The sequence below is a fragment of the Hipposideros armiger genome, unplaced genomic scaffold (assembly GCF_001890085.2).
Source record: "Hipposideros armiger isolate ML-2016 unplaced genomic scaffold, ASM189008v1 scaffold_236, whole genome shotgun sequence".
NCBI classification, from domain to species: domain Eukaryota; kingdom Metazoa; phylum Chordata; class Mammalia; order Chiroptera; family Hipposideridae; genus Hipposideros; species Hipposideros armiger.
In genome coordinates this window covers 720,320-742,907 of record NW_017731586.1, presented here as the reverse complement: position 1 = coordinate 742,907, position 22,588 = coordinate 720,320, and the positions used below count along the sequence as shown (strand labels likewise).

The following is a 22,588-nucleotide window of genomic DNA, read 5'->3' as shown; positions in this document are numbered from 1 at the left end:
TATTTAACTCTCCTAGGAAGAATTTACATGGTTTGTATTAATCATATAAAATATAATTTAGCATCTAAAATATATCAAATTTTACTTCTGCTATGTTACATTTTATTAATATTTGTAAGAGGGAAGGAGGAAGAGTCTCATGGACAGGGTACGTATACAGAAAATGAGTGTTCTTCCCACTTTAAAGAAAAAAATCTCCACTCTGATCTTAATCTTTCAAGCTATGCGTATACCTAATGCTGAAAAGCCACCTTGATCCTGCTTAGAAGAAAAATGTTGCTGTCAAATGGCAGGCAAGATTAAACGCACCTTTGCAATAGCACATTAAATGTGTAATTATTTTTCATATCAACAAAGATTAATTAAATTTCATGATATAGATTGATTACTGAATTTTGGAGCTGTCCATCCTTGTTAGAAAAAAATGGTGTTTTAGGCAGCTAACTTAGGATGGTGATATTTTCTTCATGTTTTCATCATTATCACCACCTTGATTTTTGTTTAATTTTCTTTTAACTTTTACTATAGGGCGCCTACGAAACATTTCTTCAGGATTCATATGTCTGTATTGAGTGAGAAAGTTGAGTTTAGCTTTATATTTACCTTTAAGGGAAAATACTCACTTGGTATGTTCTTAAAATTTTATGAAGTACAATGTTTATACCTCACAATAGTTAACTGTGATCTCTGTTACATGCTACTTTATTTTCTATAAAAATAAAAGTTCTCATCAATTTGTGAATACTTAAACATAGGGTCAGCCCTAAGAAAAATGTTCAAGTCTGTAAAGTCTGTCATGGGTGTCCCCGTTTCTCTGCCATGGTGCCAACAAAACATCGGTGCCCAAAGCCCTCACTCTTTTCCACATAATCCCATGATCGACAGGGACTGCCAGGAAGGCAAATAATCAGAGTTGTTTATATCTGGTTGTGAATGTAAGCCACAGTGGTACCTCCATCAGTGGTATTTTAACTTCCCATTCTCCTCTTTTCCTGCTATTTTAAAGGGATTTCAGTGAGCAAATCAGTAAGGGTTCTAGAGGCGGAGAGGATCCTTTGGACACTTCTGAAATTGTACCATGAAATGGTGATTACTACTCTGCTGATATTGAAGGATGGCCCTGCTTCAAGTAAAACTTGAACCTCACAATTGTGACTATATGTTATGAAATATATAAGCTAGAGAACAATAGAAGGGGCCTGAAGAAAGGACTTAAAATATCTCCTCACACTCCACCTTTGCCAGGTACGCTATACATGCTAGAAAAATTTCTTTGTATGCATTACTTAATTCTATTACATGCAAACTATAAAAACATATTAGTTATATTTTATCAGTTATTATCTCATATAATTTATTATAACATATAATAATATATTGCTAACAAATGTTCAATAGCATTTATAATTTAGTATTAACTAAAATCATATCTAACAGTTTACACTATAGTTAATTAAGAAAACTAGTATTAACTACTTTTCTCTTTCCTAGGAAATATCTAAAATATTTCCTTTAGATGCACATTTCAAAATATGAGAACAAATTCCTTCAAATTATCAGAAGTCAGTAGGACAAATGGATTAGAAGAATGTGGCTTGCTAGTTTTGCAACACAAAACACATCAATCTTTGTCCTTGCCATCTTTCAATAGAAAACTATCTGGAATCTTACATCATGTGAATGATGACTTCCCAAGAAAGGAGATATCACTCTAAACATTTTTTCTAAATGATTTCCCACATACCTGGGCTCATGATAACTGAGATATGAATAATGCTCCAAGAGTTTCCAAGTTATCCCATTGTCATAAGAATAATGCAATAGAACTCCTTCGCCAGGCTGGTCAGGGGCTCTGCACGTGCTCAGAACAGACTTGCTTCCCAGTCTCAGTGTGAACTGGAGAAACCTAGACATGAATTGTCTATAATTAGTGCGTGCATAAACATTTTTCATCATAATGTTCATTTTGGCTTTTAAAGAATTTCAAACAAATTGAAATGAACTACCCAAATGTTGCAGGTTTCCACTCATCCCTCCTATAAAATGTAAGTAATTTCACTGACATGTATGAATATGTGCAGAAGATGAGGTCAATGCACCCACTTTATACACACATATATACATACAAACATAAGTGTATGTTTATACATATTTGTATACTATAACTTGTGTAGGCACACTTAAAATGCCAATCATCCCTTTATTGCATTATTTATTAGGCTCTGGGGGAAGGGAAGATGTGGGGTAAATCTAATCAGCCTGTGCAAGCTGTCAAATAAATAAAACTACATAAATAATTAACTAGCCCTTGGCTTGAGAACACAGTTTTGATGCTAACATTTCATATTTAAAAAAAAAATCTAGTCAGTCATTGGTATCCTAAAGTCATCAGTAAGCTCTTTAATTTATTAAAAACTAGGGCAAATTAACCCTATATAAACTGTAAGCTCCCTCTCATTGTGATTAAAAATGGGAGTATGTATAGATCAGCAAAAAGGAAAAAAGAACACAAATTGAAGATTAATAGACCTAAATTCAATCATTATCGTCTGGTTTCGGTACGTATTCCACCCTGCCTTAACTCACCTGGATTGTGAGCTGTCAAGGAAAGATGTAATTAGCTGACGCCTTCCTTCTTTGTTGAAAACCAGGGCCTTCCCACTGGCCAAGACACCACAGCCAAAGCTGACTTCAGCACCACGGATAGAGTAAAAGTTATGGTAAGAGGAGAGCCTGGAGCTGCCAAAGCTTTCAGAAATAAACATTGGGAATGTCTGGGATGCCATCTCACAAGCTGGGCCGGAAAAGCCAGGATCACACCTGAAAGAGATACCATGAAATGAAATCTTAAACCACTGGTCCTTTCAGTTTTCTGAATGTACTTTAGGGAGGAGGAGATTCAGAAGCCAGAATTTGGCTGAAGTAAGTAAGGCTCATTAGTCTTTGGAGACCACTGAGTCTGAAGATTTGATAAGGGTGGAATCACTGTAAATATTCCAGAAAAAAAATCAGTCTTTGCTTAGCTCTGTTGTAAAAAGTTTACACTTAAAAAACAATAATTCAACACTCATGTTCAACCAATGCCAGCTATTTATCTGCAAATGGGTCTATGTTGATACACATTTCCAACTTAAAATCTGTGTAAAAGATATGCTACTTGTATATAATTTTATTCATAATAATGTTCATTAGACTTGTAAAAGAAGCAACATAAATAAAATACTTCTATAAGATACCTAGAATAAATTTCCTCTAAGAGCAAATGTAAAAATATATGTTTGTGATTGGAATCATTTGAAACATTTGGAAAAGACTAGAAAATAAATCTATCTTTAACTATTTCAAATTAAGATTGGCATTTTAAAGGGAATACATACACCCTTGACCCAGATAGATGTCCTTAGCAGAACTGGGTTGCCTCTCAGTGGAATCACAAATTAGTAGTTCTTCAAGAAAATGAAAACACACACACACACACACACACACACACACACACACACGCACACACACACACACACACACATGCACACACACTCTCACCCCAACCTGCCTGCCTGCTGCCATGTAAGAATGTACCGTATTTATGTTAGCTGACTAGAATGTACATGGAGCTCCTGGAGTCTTCTATCAATGAAAAAACTCATCACAGATTACTCAATAATTGAATGCCAGAAGATTCTTATATTTTAAGGAGTTTGCGCATCAGAAAATTAGTTTCAAATTCTTTATTTTTATTGCACTATTTCTTTCTCACTATATTTACTATGTTACCCATTACAAAATTAATCGGTGTCTTTTTGGGTGGGGTGGGGGTTCTCATCTATGCATTAATACTTCCTAGAGTCTGAAACAAGCTTTTTATAAAGCAAGTGTACCAATGAAATTATATTATGGCATAATTCAGAAAGCTACTTCTTTAGCACTAGTTGCTGAAACTGGGCTCTATGCTGGCCTCAGAGAGGGTCCTTGGACGGTGTAAATGTGCTGAAATCAAATGCCAACTTCTATGTGTGTTGGATATTCTGGGGGAGAAGGCTTATAGTAATCATCATGTTATTAAAGAAGTTAGACTCTAAGATGCCAAGAACTACTGTAGAGTGAAGTTTGAGAGTTGTCTTGGCATTAGAGGAGAGGGAGAGGGAAAGAAAAACAGTATTTTATGGAGCCTAACACAGTTTCTTTCACATGCTATCTCGTTGATTTAGTCAGACTCTGAATAGCTAAATAGTTTCTTAAAATAATAAAAAGTTACCTAAAGAGGACACATTGTAACACTAGGGAACTGATTATGGCCACAAATTGGAATTAGTGTCCTCCAACAGGACTACCTACTGCCAGAGTGCATTTCAGGGCAGGTGCATTTCTGTGTATCCTAAACATGTCATCTTAGGACCAGTGATGGGGAGAAACTAGTGATCGTTTAGCAATTGGCTCACACTGGAGTCAGTTCCCATTTAGTGGTTTTGAAAGTGTACTTTTAATCAAGTTACACAATTGGGATAGACTGATGATGAGGATTCCATCATATAGTAAAAGATATACCTTTACAGCCTTTGCTTTGTAGTCAAACAGTAAGGCAGCAAACACTGGTGACTTCAGGAGTGACCTGAGACTCTCTAGATTCCAAATACATCCCCTACTGGCTCACCTACCCACCCTTAAATGTAATATATGGTCACTTATATGTTGAGGAAAAAAGGCCCCACTGTTAAGATACGTGGCTGACACTTGTGTAGGAAGGTTTCTAATGCACACTGTCCTCAGTAGCATCTCTCACAGTGGTGGGCTTATCAGGATAGTGAGTTGTCAGTAGAAACCCAGGCCTGGGGATTATACACAGGCAGAGGCCCCAAATTCAACAATCTGTTTAAAGGAAATAAGTGGTATTCAGTATGAATTTCTTTCCTGTGCAGTTTTGCTCAAACTTGACAAGGCACATATTGCTGGACAAGGATGTAGTGACCAACCATTTAGCTCAGCCACACATGAACAAAGCCAATGAATATTACATAAAACACTGTCAGAAACAGGTTAAAAACTAAAGTTCCCAGTAGTGAAAATATTCTGCAAAACTTCAGAAGGAGGAAAAGGCTATGATTATTCAGAATAATGTATAGTGTCAAAAGAGAACAATGCCCGAAGACATAAAACTGCCATTCAGATTTCTGTTTGCATCCATCTTCGGTGACATAGATGGTTGCCTTAATAAAACTATTGAATGCTAACAGGGATACTGTACATAATAAATAAAGTATGAAGTATAACTGTTGCAATTATAGATAGGTCTTTCAGGAATAGCACTTTCTATTTTCATTAATAAAAGTAGCTGTCATTTTAGATTTTTTTTTCAAAACTTTTCAAGACAACTTCAGGAATTATAAAAATGACTAGTCTCCTTATGTTAATTTTATTTGAAATGCATTAAACAAGAGGATGTCTTGGTTATGGAAAATGGGTGAAGATAACAGTTTGAAGAAAATACCAGCCAATGTTTCATAGATATAATGAGTCAGTGTTTCTGGGCAGAAGTTGGTGCTTTTTTTAAAAAAAGGACAGAGATGCATATTAAGTTTTGGAATATGAATAGGAATTTTTCTATTTTTTACATACTTTATAAAACATTTCCATTATATGGAGTGATTTCTTTGTTAATTAAAAAGTTAACCTGATATTCTAATCTCAGTACTAGTAAGTGTCTTGCTTCATGCATATAATTCCCAAGTGATAGGTTCAAAAGCTTTTTATGAGTTCTCCCTTAATTAAGTAATTGTCTAATTAATTAATTACTCTTTGTTTGGAGGACAAGAAAAAACAGAGTAGGTGATCTTTTGTTGAAAACTTATCTGTATAACAAATATTGTGGTTTCAGGAATTTCCAGGATATTTTATAATTAAATGTTAATATGGGGATGATACAACAAATATGAACATCCATTCTTGGTATAAACATAACGATGCTCTGGTGGTGACTTAGACATTACATTATTTATCTATAATTCCACACTAATATTCAACATCACCATTATGTAAAATACTTTATACATTATTTTGAAGACCCAAAGGGTTTTCCCAAGTAAGCAAGATTGCAAAGTTATATTTAAAGATGAATTTTCTTATAAAATCTGCTAAGTTTGTTTCACTTAGTTTTCCTTTAGCATTGGGTTCCATGGGTCAGTACTGATTTTCATAATTCATTTACAAAGCATGTTGGGAACTAAAATATGCCTCATAAATACTAGAACAAGTTTATGGAAAATAGCATATTGAAGAATGAAACTAAAGGCAGAAACAGCAGTCATCAATCTATGAAGAATTCAAATTTGTTCACAAATTTATATGAAGTATGCTAAGTTTGTTCACAATTTAGCTTAGTAGAAAATGTATTCATCAAACTTCACTTACAAAATACACTTTAATATTCTATTACACTTAAATTCCACTTGGGAGTATTCTAGTTTTAGTCTTAAAAAGACCGCAAAAGCCTAAAAAAGAAATTAATACAAATTAAAATGATGTGTGGTTTCAACATATAAAGTACATATAAAAAAAAGAGAAGTAAAAATATTGTTTTAAAATGCTTACTTGCAACCATGTCGAGTGCACTGTCCTCTGCCAGAACAGAATTTGAGACACGAGGGACCAATATAAACTGCAGGGCAAAAGACAGCATGTAAAAAATGGCATAAAAATTGGAAAAACCAAGAACACCACCAGCATATGAAACCATTTTGGAAAGCAATACCCATGAAATCCAGCCCACTGTCTAAGTGTTGTGCAAAGAAACCCAGTGTGACATAGAGTGCTGTGTGACAAGGCAAGTGCCTAGTTACAAATCTGCCAGAGTCATTTCAAATTAATTCTTTCAAGATTTTAATGTTTCACAGCAAAGAAAGTAAAAACGCATGATTTGGGTTCCTAAATGGAGTCTCCTGAGCTAAAGTGATTGCAGGCAGAATATTAATGCTTCTGTCTTGAACTTTCTATAAAGTTTAATTTCTTTAGGTAGAAATAAAGAATTTATAAAGGATCAATTTGATATATCACGAAATGGGGAGGTTATAATTTAAAAACTATAAACCCCCCAAAACCTATCATTTCCATTCTTACCAGGGGAATATAACTTTGAAGACATTTGTTACATATATTTTTATTAATCCATATTTCCTAAAACGAGGAGTTAAAATTTGTTGTTGATCATAATGTCTTCTCTGTAATACAGATTTTTTTCCTAAAGGACGGGCTTAACTGACAATGACCTTACAAACAAATGCGGAGGAAAAGGGCTCCTGATTGTTGAATGGTAGTTTCTGAGATACTCAGACTCAAATACATTTAAGCTATTAAGCTGCCTGATAAACAGTACAATCAATAACACACTAAATAGTGTAAAAGTGGAACAAAACCAATGAGCAATTAGACATGCAATGGTTGTTAAGATGTTACATATTCAATTTCAGTCCTAGACAAACTGACCATCCACTATCATTTTCTTCTCTGTCTTGTAATCACATCAAAAGAATTCAATTATTTTGTTTTAAAATAAACTTTCCTGTGGCCAGTGCTCTATAAGTACTTATTCTAAGGAGCCAATTAATAGGCACAGTAATTCAAATGCTATGCGAAGCAGGCCAGGAAAAACTCTTGCTGAAGAAAACTGATGGTTGAGGAAGAAACTGATGGTTTAGGAAGAAACTGATAGCAGGCTGAGTGGGTAAAGGTATTGGTTTTAGGTGTCACATAACCCTGTATTCAAACTCGGCTTCACCTGGGAAACTTTAGATAAGTGATTTATCTTATCTAAGCCTTACTGTCCCTATTCTTGAAAGTGGGATAATATTCCTTAGAGAGAATAAATGAAATGTTTCATGTCAGCACGCTGCCTGACCCCATATGGTCATTGTCACCATCACCACATTGGGGTCAAACATCCTTCCTGCTCTATCTGCCTGATGAGCTCCTCTGGACACAGAGTGCTGAGGAATCAGAAAGGGGCTTTGTTCTTCATAACCGGAAAAGCTTAAGGACTGTTTTCCCAGCATACTTGATTTTACAGCTGCAGTATGGTTTGTCTAAGTCCTGTTAAGTGGTCCATTGCATTTTGCAGGGTCACACTCGAGGCTGCCCTATAGTGTACTCATGTCATAGTTCAAAAGGCTCCCATCGTAAAAACAGATCAACAAGAAAACAAAACTTTCCGAGTCAATGAGAAAAACTGCTATGAAGAATTTTGTTGTCCTCGCTCCCTGCTAAAGAGGGAGTCATTAGGACTTACAGTACGAGTAAGTTTACAGGCTCCTGTTTCCTAAGAGTGTGAAAAGAACAGATTCGTTTTCCTCACTATTATCATTAACGTAAACGAGTTGGAAAATTAAAAAGTGATAACCAAGATTTGCTTTAGGATCTTCCATTTTGCTAAGAATTCCATGACAAGTTCCAGAATACTTTCTTTACTCGCTAGCAGGAGCTAATTTTGCTGTGAAGGAAGAACATACCTAACAGAAGTAGGATATTGACCTGTTTTTTTCTCTGTGTTTGTTTTCCTTGCCATAATTTGGGATTCCACAGTGAAATGGGAGAGATTTCACGGGTGTCCTTTGGCACACATTTCTCTTGGGAAGGAGTGAGCGTGTGTCTTCTTCTTGCCTTATAAAGAAGCCAGAAAGCTGATCCTGTTTTTGTGAAAGCCTCACATGTAAGATGATAACAGAGTTGAAGAGACTTTGCCCCCAAGTTTTGCATTTGACACACACCGCTAACCATACTCCTTTTATATATCCTTACCTTTTATCATTCTACTCAAATCATGATAGTGGTCAGTCTGTCTTAGAATCATGTTGTAATAGCCTTCTTTGAGAAATTTAGATATTCTTTTCATAGGGTTATATGTGCTTCATCGCATTCTTAATTTCTTTACATGTTTTATGAGTATTTGCATTACTAATTTTTCAATTTCTTTTATGATTATCAAAGTAGGGTAAGTTCATTATAGGACCTTTGAAATGAATGACAGTAGGAAAAAGTCATCTATATCCCACTCTCCAGGAGCACATACTTATTCCCTAGGGTTAATTCACAGGTGTAGTAATTAAAAGGCTATGTAAAATACTCTAGCGATTAAGACACTTCATTTTAACAAATTCACCTGTAGATGTTTTTGCAAATGCATTATGTTTACGTCCCTATCACTCATCTGGTCTTTGAAGTCTGGGACTTTCATTAGCTTTCTTTGAATACAGATTATTTAAAGAATTTACACTGGCACATCAGCAAATTTTCTTGCCTGAAGTTCCTTAGGTGTTTTAAGAATTTATTTATTTCATTGCATATCAATTTCTAAATTATTCAAAAATAATAAAAAATTACTGAGACATGGAAGATCAGCATTAAACAATGGTGTAGGCTTTTCCTACCTTATAAAATCTATCACAAGTCAGTGGCCTTGTTAAATTTGTTTAAGTATTGACACCTTGTCCCTTCTTCCCTTCTTTTTCCCCTCCCTGTCCACTTCCTTGCAATGTAACTCTTCAAATTTATATACTCTCTGAAAATAGAAAATCTATGAATCTGCCTATAATTAGGCTAAAAAACCCCTAAAGTCGGCTATTAAAAAAAATACAAGAAATTTACAGCCATGCAATACAATAATTAAAATATTTTCTCTCATGTGCTCTTATCATAAGTTATTACTGGCTTTACAGTTAAGCAAAAATTAACAATTCACTAAAAAATGAAAGATAACAGAATATTTTTATGTTATATCTAAATTTTTCTTTTATACTGTTTTCTGAAAAAGAGGAGTTTCACTTCCAAATTTTCATTCCAGAGATGATGTGTCTTTATGTGTGGTGCCTCATCTAAAAGATAAGCCTTCCAGATGTTGTGGCAGTTACTCAGAGAAGAATGGGTCTTATTTTAATACATGCAGTATGGTAAGTATTTATGTTAATTTTGTAGAAAACATTCAAAGAAAATGTTAGGATATCCCTTGTCATCAACTGTGAATTTGAGTTTCAGGGCTTTATGCAGTTTTAAATTGTGTATGTTGAAACATTCTAGCATCTAATATTGCTGACTCTGCTGACTTTTTTTTTTTTTTCCTCCTGATTGTGCATCCCTGGGCTTCTAGTGGAATGCAAAGGAGATAGGGAAGAAAGGGCGTTTAATGAATCACAAGACCATGACTTAGAAATGTGATTAAGTCTGTGCTGATGAACAAAAGCACAGGAAGACTCTGCATCAATGGAATGTGATTAAGATAGGCATAAACGAACCATTATCAATTGCCCACATGTTTCCAAGGATTGGTCCCATTTGTCTCCAGCGAATTCTGGTGTCCCGGGTTAGTGCTGCGTTAGGAAGGGGAATCGTTATTCGGTTCCACCTGCAAGAAATTTAGCAAAAAACAGCTCAACAACTATGTTTACATCTTTTAAATTTATTTTACATGCTTTTGATGTTCTAGTCTGTGTATGCTTGGGGTAGCCCTAAAGTTAGTTAATAAACTCTTTAAATTCACCTGCAGAGTTTGTTTTTATAGTTTTAAAACAGACATGTAACTTCTAAACATATCCATGTCACACTAGAATAGACGGTTTATTCTTAACAGAAATGACATTTATTTTGTTTTTAGACATACTTTTAATACATTTTTACATCAATAATCAGGCCTTAGATAGATTCTATGATAAGCATCTGTGCAGATGGGGTGCTGATTAGCATTGATTACTTTTTATGTTTTGCTATCACGTAGTCCTATGCACATTTAAAGAAAGGCTAAGAAAAAAAATAATTCTCCACTTAATTTTGCTATCCTTGGAAATATTTTTACTATTTATCTAGTGTTTATTCTGTAAAGTGTTTTACATGGTCATCTTTCATTCTCTTGACAGCCCTCAAAGGGGTGTATCATTGGCCTTAATTTATGTGGAAAGAAGTAGAAAGTTAGAGTAAATATCATTTCATGAGTAGATGACAAAATCAGGGTTTGAACCCAGGTTCAAGTCTGAAGCTTAACTTTCTTTTACTTCTCTATGTTGCACCTTTCCATAAGTAAGTATTTTGGCAATAGCCTTTTGGCAATGACCACAGGATCACTATACAGAATTTAAATTTATGTAATCCAAAATATAGGATCCAAGTACATAAAGAATGAATGAACCTACAATTGTGATCTTGCTTCAGATTTACCAAAATGAGTTTTTCTTTTTCTTTTTTTTAATGAGATCACTTCTTTTTTTTAAAATTACTTTTTATTGTGAAATACACATTTTTTAGAGATATAGAGGAACAACTGATGGCTGCTAGTTGGAAGGGGGTGGGGATGAGGGAGAAGGGGAAGGGATTAGACAGCATAAATACGTAACTACAATGAGATCACTTCTAAATCAAGAGAAAAAGAGAGGGCAACTTACTTGCCTATTATGAGAAAGACTAGTCTGAGGTTTATTCATTGATTTTGAGTGTGCAACATGGGTTCAAATCTTTCGATATGTTAGAATTACTCACCCACTATAGTTTTCAGAGGAGTAGATAGTGCTGTGGGGGAGGTGGGGTCCAGCACAGATCTCAGGTAAACATTCAGTGTGGAGAAGGGACCAGGAACGCCCATGGTTGGTAGAAAACTCTAAGCTGACACTGATAACATCAAAACCAGCACAACAAGAAGAGGAAAAGACAACAAATAAAATGAAATTAATCCTCTCTGATTAAGTACATTAAACATCTGTAGAACTAGGGTAAAAAATTTAAGATGCTGTTTTTGAAATGATTGTTTTCCCTTCTACTGAAGTCTGACCAGACTTCAAAGGGCAAGCAGTTAAATGACTGCTATAGAAACTATGTTTTAAAGACAAAAAATGGTAACTCAAGTTTGTGCTCTTGAATTTGATGGATGGCAAGGCAATTACCACGTCTCACACTGCCCCTCCATCCTGTGAAAGTGAGATTGACACAATTCTTAGAAAGGACATGAGCAACACTTCAGCAAGTGCAACGAAGAAGTCATAACTATTGAAATGCTAATTGATTTCTGTGACCATTATTAGGGGGTCACCAACCAACATGAGGTCAAACATTTTTTTCAGTTATTTGTTTTTTCTGTTCCCTCAGCAATCTTTCTGAATGCTTGGCTGCCACAGGATGTGTAAACACCTCTGATCATGAAGACCAGCTCGTAGAATAAAGTCATTTCTACCTAAAATCCATCCAATCATACTCTGCATACTGAAGAACTTCTTCTTTGGAGAAAATATGTATTTCATTAATGGAGAGTTTATTAAAAATCCAGCTGAAAACCTACTGAGAAGTTGCTGGGATTTAATAGCCAAGTCAATGTATTCATTTCTAATTAGTTCACAGAGTGACAAAATAGGGCTTCCTACCTGTTACCAGGCTGATGTGTTCCACACCCTAGATTAATGGAAAACTGTATCATGTGTGACATCGTAGAAGGGAGAACAGGTAAGACGTGGAAAAAATCTACAGCCCAGACATTCTTATTTTGTCCTTGATGGTTCTTTTGCTTGAGACAAAATTTAGTAGCAGGAGTCTGAAGTTCAGGATTGATGACTACAGAAACCAAAGATGGAACCTTCAAAACAAAGAAAACCAAAGTCATTCATAATCCTCCTTATGTGTGTCTGTGTGAATTTTCCTAGATTCAGTCTTGCAATTACTATGTATATAATTTCCATCTTTTAAGCACCAGGCAATGCCCTGTGTGTTCTTTGTTATTTCATGTAGAAGATGCTGTCCTCAGGGGGACATTCACTTTAGTCATGCAGAGTTCCTCCTTTGAAGACACCTGGAGCTCTCCTTGTATGACTGATCTGGCCCTCTCTACCTGAAAATAAATTGGTGTGAGGTCTTTAAAAGTTATCAAAGCATAGGTATCCATTTTAAATACCTTCGCACAAGACAAACGCAAACTGACATTTACATTTTATCATCAGTCCTCTTTTAAAGTGGATTTGTATGGTACTAACAATGGTTTGCCAAACTAGGTATTCTGAAAATGGGATTCTACATAGAATCAGGCAGAGCCAATGAGTTAATCCATGATAATTTACATAATTGATTCAGCCTGAGGCATGCAGATAATCATAGCAGGTGTAACCCTACCAAGTTACAGCTGGAAGAGTAGTCCATTATGAAATCCCAAGTGGTGTAACTTGGGTGATCTTTGCATGTGGAGTGTGCCAGATACTTTCTCTGGTTGTTCCCTGTTCTAGCCTCAATGTTTATCTCCTATCTCCCTAACCAAAACCATGAGATGCTAGATGCTAGCTGTGTTCAAGCTCTTTAAAGGACCTAGGGTACCATCAAAGTGGAGACAAGGCTAACTAATAATGAATGTGTTGAGTGTAGTCTCAGCATAAATAAATCTATGATTAGAAAAAAATAATTTTATACCTTATGACAAGCATCACACATTATTCTGAAGATGTGTGTAAATAACCAAAGCCAACACCTGTTTTAAATCCAAAGGGTAACGGAAAAAGGTCAATTTCAGTGGCTCTAATTAGCAAAGAAAAAAGCAAGGTAATAATAATCTGTACTTCTATAATGTCTTCTTCCTAGGAAATCTCAAAATGCTGGATAAATATTCATTATGCCTGATAGCAAGTCGTGAGGCTGCATAGCTAGACCCACTTTTAGGGCTTTCTTGGGAACAAGAATAACTGGGCATCAGAGTATTGGGCTCCACTTCATTGTCTCCGATTGGCTGTAATTTCTTATTCCTGATAAACCTCATTTTTCATTTGTATCAGGGGAAAAATAAGAATGTTAAAATGTCCATGTCACTTTTAAAGAAATCTGGCAACTTCCAAGGCTGCTAGAAGAGAGAGTTATCCTCTAGCATGGTCTTTGTGATCTTGACCTTGACCTCTCAAGAGAAGCCATTTGGCACAAGGACTGGCATGTGTACCTTATATGAGGAATAGGAAAGGGCATCCAGTGTAATGTGTTCTTTTCTCCCTTCAATTTTTGCATACAAGATGATGTCATTTTCATGAGAATCTCCAGGGTCACAAATTCCTCCTGAACAAAATTAAAATTTTAAATTGTTAGTACCAACTTGTATCCATAAACATGACAAATATAGTATTAAGTTTCACGATATAATTATAGAGCCCATTGTCACTTAAGAATGACCAGACCCAAAGGTAACATGACCCAAGGAAAAAAATTGATGAAAATACTTCAGATAGGACATGCTAAAGATCAAAGACTTGACATTTGTGAAGGCCAAAGTAACTATTTGCTTGATGAGATTACTCAAATAATAGTCTGCAACGAGTCATGGCTGCATGTCCATATTTTAATCCACATTAACAAGATGTACCACATTTCAATAAACTATTATTTCCTTATATTTGAGATCTCTAAGGCCAAAGTTTAGAACCTATTAATTATGGTTTTTAAAAAAAGTGTGGTGACTCACTGCATTAAAGATTTCTGAAGTAGTGCTATTAAAACTGTTACATGTAGTATCTTTAATATTTTAGTACATATTAGGTATTTGTGTTTTAAATGCAGTTCATTTTACATATTTACTTTTGGTACCTCATTTGATTGTTGTTAAGGTATACAGAGTGGTTTATTCCTTATCATTCTACTTTACAGTCATATGAAATGATGGACCATCAGAACTGAGAGGTAATTAAGAGCATCCCAATGATGAAACCGAATAACAGAGCAGGTACCTGACTGAAGATCATTTAAGTAACTGGTGGAAAAGCCATGAGTCGATGACATGTCATTTAGCCCTTGACCCCTATTTTTTTCATTACTGCATTTGGCCAATAATCCTTACTATAATTGGCTTCTATCAACTGTCTGCATAATGGATTTGAAGGGATTACATTTCTAACCAGAAGCCTCTCCCCATCCACCATTATCCTTCATAACAGCCCAACCACAATAACAAGAGTGTAGGTGTCACTTGGATTTCCTGGCAAATTGTCTATCCCTAAGGTCCAAAATTTATAACATTAACTTTTTAATTTTATTATCTTTCAAAAAAAATTCCTCCAGATCATAAGTCAACCACCATCCATGTTAATTTTTATTTCCAAGGCAATTTCTGTTGCTAATATTCTATGGTGACAGTAAGGCAACATAAAAACTCTAGAATAACATTACCCTCTGAGAGTTCCTCTAGTAAAATGCATTATTTGTTGATTTTACTAGATTAACTCTCACATTAATTATACAGATTCACAACTCTATGCATAAACAAATAAATAACCATGTCAATTATTATAAATGTCTGGCTTAATCTCAACATGGGTAATTGGGGTCTATCCTAGGGAGAATTCACTGATATGTGATGCTAAGTAAGAAAGCTAGAACCTAATCAGTATAAGAAAAATAATAATAAGTAATTTGGATGGTGGTATTTGTGAAGCATTGAAATCTGGCATGTTACATCTGCTAGATATATATAACTCAGTAATAAATATTTACTGAGTTAAGTAATCTGAACCGAGAACAGAGAAGCCAAATATGGTGACAATGTGGACCTCATCCTTATGTTTATTGTTCAAGAACAACAACCTATAGAGAAAATCTCATAATTTTGACATCTGATTTACATACTTCTATGTTATGGTGAATGTAGCTAGTAAATCCATTCTAAGTGACAGTCACTGGGTGAAAGAGCTACATGAAAACTAAATTCCCATTTAAAAAATGTAACTTCCTTATTCAGCATATTTTAAAGATTTATCAAAAAGAATTGAAAAAGGTGAAAGATTACAGGTAGTGTGGGTTTAAAACACCATACCCAAAGATACAGGAATGGAACCATCCGTTCTCTCTAATTTCATTACTTCCTTCCCTGTAAATCTTCTCTGCTGTCTTATGAACAGTCCGTGAACTGCACCTGTCTTTCAGAGAGAATTCAAACACACGTGGGAGCTCATCCAGCCCAGAATGACAGAAGAAAAACGTCCAAAAGGAGCCAAGACTTGAAAACAATGACAGACTTTATCCGAAAGATCCCTCTGCAGGCAATTTATCATTTCTGCGAAGTTTCAGTGACAGCAGCGCCTACAGAAGGATATGGATTCTTCGCCAGCTTCATATGCTTTGATGTATTGTGGAAAGGTGTGACTCAAGGGGCATTTGGTACAGCAATCAAAGTACGGAAGATTTCAATGGAAAGTAGATGGACAGTTTTAAAATACTTTAAATACTGTTTTAAGTAGCTTTCGAGATACTTATTTATATTAGGAAGGTGATTTTGTTATTTACTATGTGCAGGACATTAGGCTACAAGGGGAAATAAACCCTGACCTCAAAGAGTTTATAATTTAGTGAAGAAAATAAGACTAATACATGAAAAAAATGGTAATTAGCAGTAAAGTGTGTTGTGCTGCCTTAATTGCAGTCAAAATTCAAAGAAAAGAGATACAAGTGTTGGCTAAAAGAGCTGGCATATGGGAGATGCTCAATAAATACTTGTTGGAGAAATAATAAATGAATGATGTATGTTAGGTTATTATTATTTTTTCTTCTTCACTGCATGCTGGCTCTAAGAACAGTGCTGGATACTGGTTTTAATGAATTTGTGTTGAATAAGTGAATGTATAGATGAAGGAAACAGGCGTTGAACCAAATTTTGAAAGTTGAGCAGATTTTCCAGAAATGGTAGTCACAGGAGATTGACATGAACCAAAGGGAGAAACCGGAAAGAAAATATAGATGGGGCCTGAGCGGAAGGGAATGCGAGCTGGTCCAGATTAACAATCCGCCACTGATTTTCCTAAGGTGCATGTTTAGTGAAGAATTACGTATAAACTACCCTATCTTAAATCACTTCCATATTGCTTTCTTCTCCATTTAAAGTATTTTCTGTAGGTCCAGTCTCATCCGACCCTATCCTGCCCTACTATTCTGACCTCTCCTATTTTTGCCTAAAAACACCTTTGCTGGATTCTGCTTTCTCCTCAAGAAAAACACTGCATTCTTTTCTTCTGTTTGCTGATGAACTTCTTGAAGGAGAGGTCCTTGTTCACTGACACTTGTCTTTATGTATTTTACCTCCATGTACTCTGGCTTCCCAGGCACCACACCACTGGCATCGCTGGTGGGCTATCAGCCCTTATACCTGGTAACCTCTCTCTTTGGGTGTTCCCTGCATGGCTGATCACGTCCCTGTCATCCCAGCCCGACCATTTTCTGCCTTCCTCCTTTAGTGCAGCATGACACCTTCCTCCTGCATTTCCTGATGGCCTTTCTCAGCATTCTTCATCTACTCCTTTCCTTCCACCTACACCTAGATGAGGGTCCGCCTTAGGAATTTTTCATGTCATTTGCTTATCCTGCCTTCTGCTTGGGAGAACATGGCCACTCCTGGGATCATTATCACCTGTGTACTGATGACTTTCAAATTTGATTCAGATGCTGAGTAGAATTTCTATCTTCATATAGCCTTCCAGAAGCCTCAGCCTCAACATATCTAGTATCAAAATCTACTCCACACGTGCTTGTTAGTTAAATTTTCGACATTTCTTATTTGGGAAATGGTTCCATTCTTCCAGTCATCCAGGAGAGGAGTCTGTGTCCTCTCCAATATGGTCCTCATAATCCCCGCAGTCAACTGGGTGTGAACTTCAGTTGGTTCCTTCTCTTCAGTTCTTTATTCTCTGTCCCCTCCTTCACATTATTACCACCATCACTGCCATAGTTCTTGGACTAGTTACTTGGACTAGTGTAGTAGCCTCCTAATTAGGATTGCCAGATAAAATACATTGCATGAACAATATTTATACAAAAAAGTATTTTTTGTTTATCTGAAATTAAAATTTAAGTAGGCTGTTCTTTATTTTCCCCTACATCTGGCAACCCTACCCTAACGGTCTCCTGTCCTCTAATTTCTCATTGTTTCAGTCTTTACACCACACTCCTCCCAGAATTGTCTTTTTAAAACACAGATGAGCGTACATTACACGGCTGACAGGAATCATCTGATAGCTCCATGTTGCCTAGAGAGAGAGAACTTGAACTCCTTAGTATGATATTAAAGAAAATCACTACTCTGGCTCCATTTCACTTTTCTAGCTCCATTTTATATCTTTCCATTCAGCTATATTGGGAATATTGGCTTCAAACATGCCATGTACTTTTATACTTGGGCTTTTTCTCAAAGTGATGGCTTAGATTCGAACTTCTCCCCTTAAATTTAAATCATGTCCATCCTTCATGACCAAGTTCAAATTCTATCTACATGAAGCTTTACCCTGATCCCTCCACTGCAATTGCCCAGAGCTTTTTCTGCACTTTCATAGCATTTTCCTTCCATTACAGGCCATTGCACACTCCCTTACAGTTAGATGGTATTTATGGGCAAGGACTCTGTCCAGAAAATTTTTATAATTAGAAAAACAAAGATATATTGAGTTATAATTATTTATTAGGCATTGTTTTGAGGGTTTTGCATGTAATTGATAAGCAACACGGTGATTTTGGTACCATTATTTTTCTCAATTGTATTTTCCATATATCCTAGCTTAGTGCTTTATAATTCAACAGAAATTCATTAATTTTTAAAATTGAATGGAGATGCTTTTATTTGGGATAATGTACTTTGGGCTCATTCAAATGAATTTTCCCCTCATAGTGTTATTTTAATTGATTCATTAATAATCTGCTTTGTACAAGAAAGAATTAAAGATGACATAATCTCTTATATGAAGATGACATTCTCTTATGTAAAGGGACTGAATTGATTTGATTTACTATGATTCACTATGGAAAAAAAATCAAGAATTCAAATACATTATGTCAAAATGGTAAAAACAAAAAATACTTATATTAGATTAGCATACTAAGTGTTTATTAAAATTTTGGGGCTGGGGAGGCTTAAGGTTTCCCAGCAATCACTCTCAGTGAAATGAGAGCCAGTTTGAATTCTAATTATTTAAAGAAAATGTCTATTCTTAATTTTTTGAAAAACCTCTATATTGTTTCCATAGTGACTGTACCAATTTACATTTCCACCAGCAATGTATGAGGGTTCCTTTTTCTCCATAACTACTCCAACTCTTGTTCTTACTGGTCTTGTCGATAATAGCCTTTGTGGTCTTGATTTGCATTTCCCTAATAGCTAGTGAAGTTGAGCACCTTTTCATGTATCTGTTGGCTGTTTGTATGTCTCCTTGGGAGAAGTGTCTGCTCAGGAACTTTGCCCATATTTTAATTGTATTATGTGTTTTTTGTTAAGTTGAATAAGTTCTTTATATATTTTGGATATTAATCCCTTATCAAAAGTGTTGTTTGCAAATATGTTCTCCCATTCAGTTGGTTGCCTCTTTGTTTTGTTGATGGTTTCTTTTGCTGTGCAAAAGCTTTTTAGTTTGATATAATCCCATTCATTTATTTTTGCTTGTTTTTGAGGCCAAATTAATAAAATCCTCTTTAAGACCAAGGTCCATAACTTTAGTACCTATGGTTTCTTCTATGCAATTTATTGTTTCAGGTCTTATATTTAGGTCTCTGATCCACTTTGAGTTAATTTCACTGTATGGTGACAGCAGCCTAGTTTCATTCTTTTGCATGTGGCTTTCCAATTTTCCCAGCACCATTTATTGAAGAGGCTTTCTTTTCTCCATTGTGTGTTTTTGGCCCCTTTGTCGAAAATTATTTGCCCATACATATGGGTTTACTTCTGGGTTCTCAATTCTGTTCCATTAGTCTGTTTTTCTGCCAATGCCATGCTGTTTTTCATTAGTCATTTTATAGTATAATTTTAAGTCAGGGAGTTACCATATGACCCAGCAGTCCTTCTTCGGGGTATCTACCCCAAAACTCTGAAAACATTTATCCATAAAGATTTATGTACCCTTATGTTCACTGCAGCATTATTCATGGTGGCCAAGACATGGAAACTGAAATGTCCTTCAATAGATGATTGGATAAAGAAGATACACACACACACACACACACACACACACACAATGGAATATAACTCAGCCATAAGAAAAGATGAAATGACTGCCATTTGCAACAACATGGATAGATCTTGAGATTATCATGCTAAGTGAAATAATTCAGACAGAAAAAGTTGAGAACCATATGATTTCACTCATATGTGGGATATAAAACCGAAAGCAACTAACAAGACAAACAAATAACCAAAAAACTCATAGACACAGACAACAATTTAATGGTTACCAGAGGGAAAGGAGGGGAGGTAGAAAAGGGTAAAGGGGATCAAATATATGGTGACAGAAGATTTGACTGGGTAGTGAACACACAATGCAATATACAAATGGTGTATTACAGAATTATATACTTGAAACCTATATAATTTTTATTAACTAATGTCACCACAATAAATTTAATTTAGAAATTTAAAAAATAAAGTAAAATAAAAGAAATCTCTGTATTACATTGTGTGTTCACCACCCAGAGTCAGTCCTCCTTCCATCACCATATATTTGATCCTGTTTATCCTCATCTACCACCCCCTTCCTCCTTACCCGCTGGTAACCACCAAACTATTGTCTGTGTCTATGAGTTTCTGTTTGTTTGTCTTGTTCCTTTGTTGCTTTCAGTTTTATATCCCACGTATCAGTGAAATCATATGGTTCTCCACTTTTTCTGTGTGACTTATTTCACTTAGTATAATAATCTCAAGATCTACCCATGTTTTCGCAAATGGCACTATTTCATCTTTTCATATGGCAGAGTAGTATTCCATTGTGTATATGTACCACATCTTCTTTATCCAATCATCTGTCTTTAACTATACAAATCATTTCAGTCAAGGTGAAGATATCCTTATGGTCAGGAAGATTACATTATTATATTTTATATAACTTCTTTGTTATCAAATAGGTCATACCGGAAATGAGGTAGTTCTGCACAGGCAAAGTGTTTGAGAGCCTAATACAATCTAAGGTTTACCGTGCCACTCTGCCTTGTAGGAAGTGAGGAATGTGAGAGAAGGAAGTAGCCAGTGCTGAAGCCTATGCTCAGGAGGCCTGTTTGTCCTGATGAACTGACACCTTTTCAGCAAGATCAAAGGTTGAAAATGTTTATTTCCTGTTTAACTTCCAGGTGTTGCCTGTGCTTTTCCAGTCACTCAGCAAAGAAGGCATGTGACAGCTACTCACAGTTCTGGAATGACATCCAGAGAAAGCGCTAGCTCTTGTCAACTAAAACGATAAATTTGAGAGGTCACAAATTTCAACCCCTTAAATCCTCCTTGGGTATTTTTCCAAACTTTTAATGGCTTATTTGCTCTACAATAATTTGATGAAAAACACATCTTATGAATACTTTTTTTTATGTGTTTGCCAACCTATTAGAGAGTAGAGAATATTATTCAAGTACTATAAAATATTATAAACCGGTTTCTTTCTTAGCTTCCCATCACGAAAGAGTTATGCAATGATGAGATATCCATGAAAACAAATGACTCACCTGGGTGATTGTGTTTTTGGAAGCTAGAGGCTTTGGACAAGGGAGTTAACTTTGCTTTTAGCTTCTCTCCCATTTATATTTAGCTATGACCACTGAGGGAAAGTTGAGAGGAAGGTATTATGGCATTTTCTCTTCAGGCCTAGACATGGCATGCCAGGGCTAGCTCTCTTACAGGATGGTTCCAACAGGGCTGGTCTGAAGCAGGTGTGAGCACCATAGGCTTTAGCTCAACCAGTAGAACTCATATTTCATGAATTTTCATTTTATACTGTAGACAACAAACAATCTTATTTCCTCAAGAATAGGTGCTGGCCTAGAATCTGCCTTAGGTCAACAAAATTTATTCAAACTGTACCTACCCATAACGAAGTAAAACCTCAAGTTCCCATAACCAGTCGTGTCCATGTATGGAGTGCATAGTTTCCTCTCTCCATCTTTGAGGAAGACCAGTGATAAACCTGATTCTATTGTTCCACATTCCGTACCAATGATGGCTCCCAGGATGTCCCATCTTAAAAAAAAATGAGAATCATTAACAGTTAGAATATTAAGTCAAAGCTTGATAGAGTATAACATTTGATTTTTAATGAGGAACAGTTACTTAGTATTGAATAATTCTGAAATAAAAATGTGGTACTACAGATTTTAGGTAATGAGCAAACTTTTAAACACACTCCATTCACAATTATGTCTTTGCCGTAAAAGGACAAATGTAATCAATACTATGTCTAGAGTATCTACTATATGATAGCCTTTATTGTCAAAGCACTTATAGTTGAGGTGGGAAATCAAATTTGAGAAAACAGAGAACCAAAAAAACAGTATCATAATATCATAAGTACTCATATGCTGTTTTGCACATTAAAAAATAATTCTAGAATAAAAAGCCATAAGAGCTGGCAAGAGTCTAGCAAGTTTTCAAAAAGAAGATGGGATTTAAACTTGTGAAACAGGTATTTGGATATGTAGAAGAGGATAAAAATATCTACTATTTAAAAACTCATTTCTCCTTAGTATTTATTTCTGGTCAAGCCTAATTTGGCCATTGCTAATCACATAACTAGTTTGCCTACAGATGGAGAAAATGGGGGCTCACAGAGTAAGCAGCTTGCGTAAGGCTAACTGACTGCTTGGCTATAAAGTGAGATCTGATTCT

General features: G+C 35.5%; 1 protein-coding gene across 1 annotated transcript in view; it reads right to left on the bottom strand.

The window, feature by feature from the left end:
* Window positions 1–22,588, bottom strand: part of RELN (reelin) — a 516,011-nt gene that overhangs the window by 162,155 nt on the left and 331,268 nt on the right. Inside the window, exons 11-18 of the mRNA XM_019655108.1 lie at window positions 21,792–21,943; window positions 13,928–14,040; window positions 12,381–12,589; window positions 11,506–11,634; window positions 10,272–10,381; window positions 6,583–6,649; window positions 2,587–2,820; window positions 1,745–1,906 (exon numbers count right to left, since the gene is read on the bottom strand). Coding sequence (XP_019510653.1) covers window positions 1,745–1,906; window positions 2,587–2,820; window positions 6,583–6,649; window positions 10,272–10,381; window positions 11,506–11,634; window positions 12,381–12,589; window positions 13,928–14,040; window positions 21,792–21,943 — 1,176 coding nt within the window. The remainder of the gene's footprint in view (window positions 1–1,744; window positions 1,907–2,586; window positions 2,821–6,582; window positions 6,650–10,271; window positions 10,382–11,505; window positions 11,635–12,380; window positions 12,590–13,927; window positions 14,041–21,791; window positions 21,944–22,588) is intronic.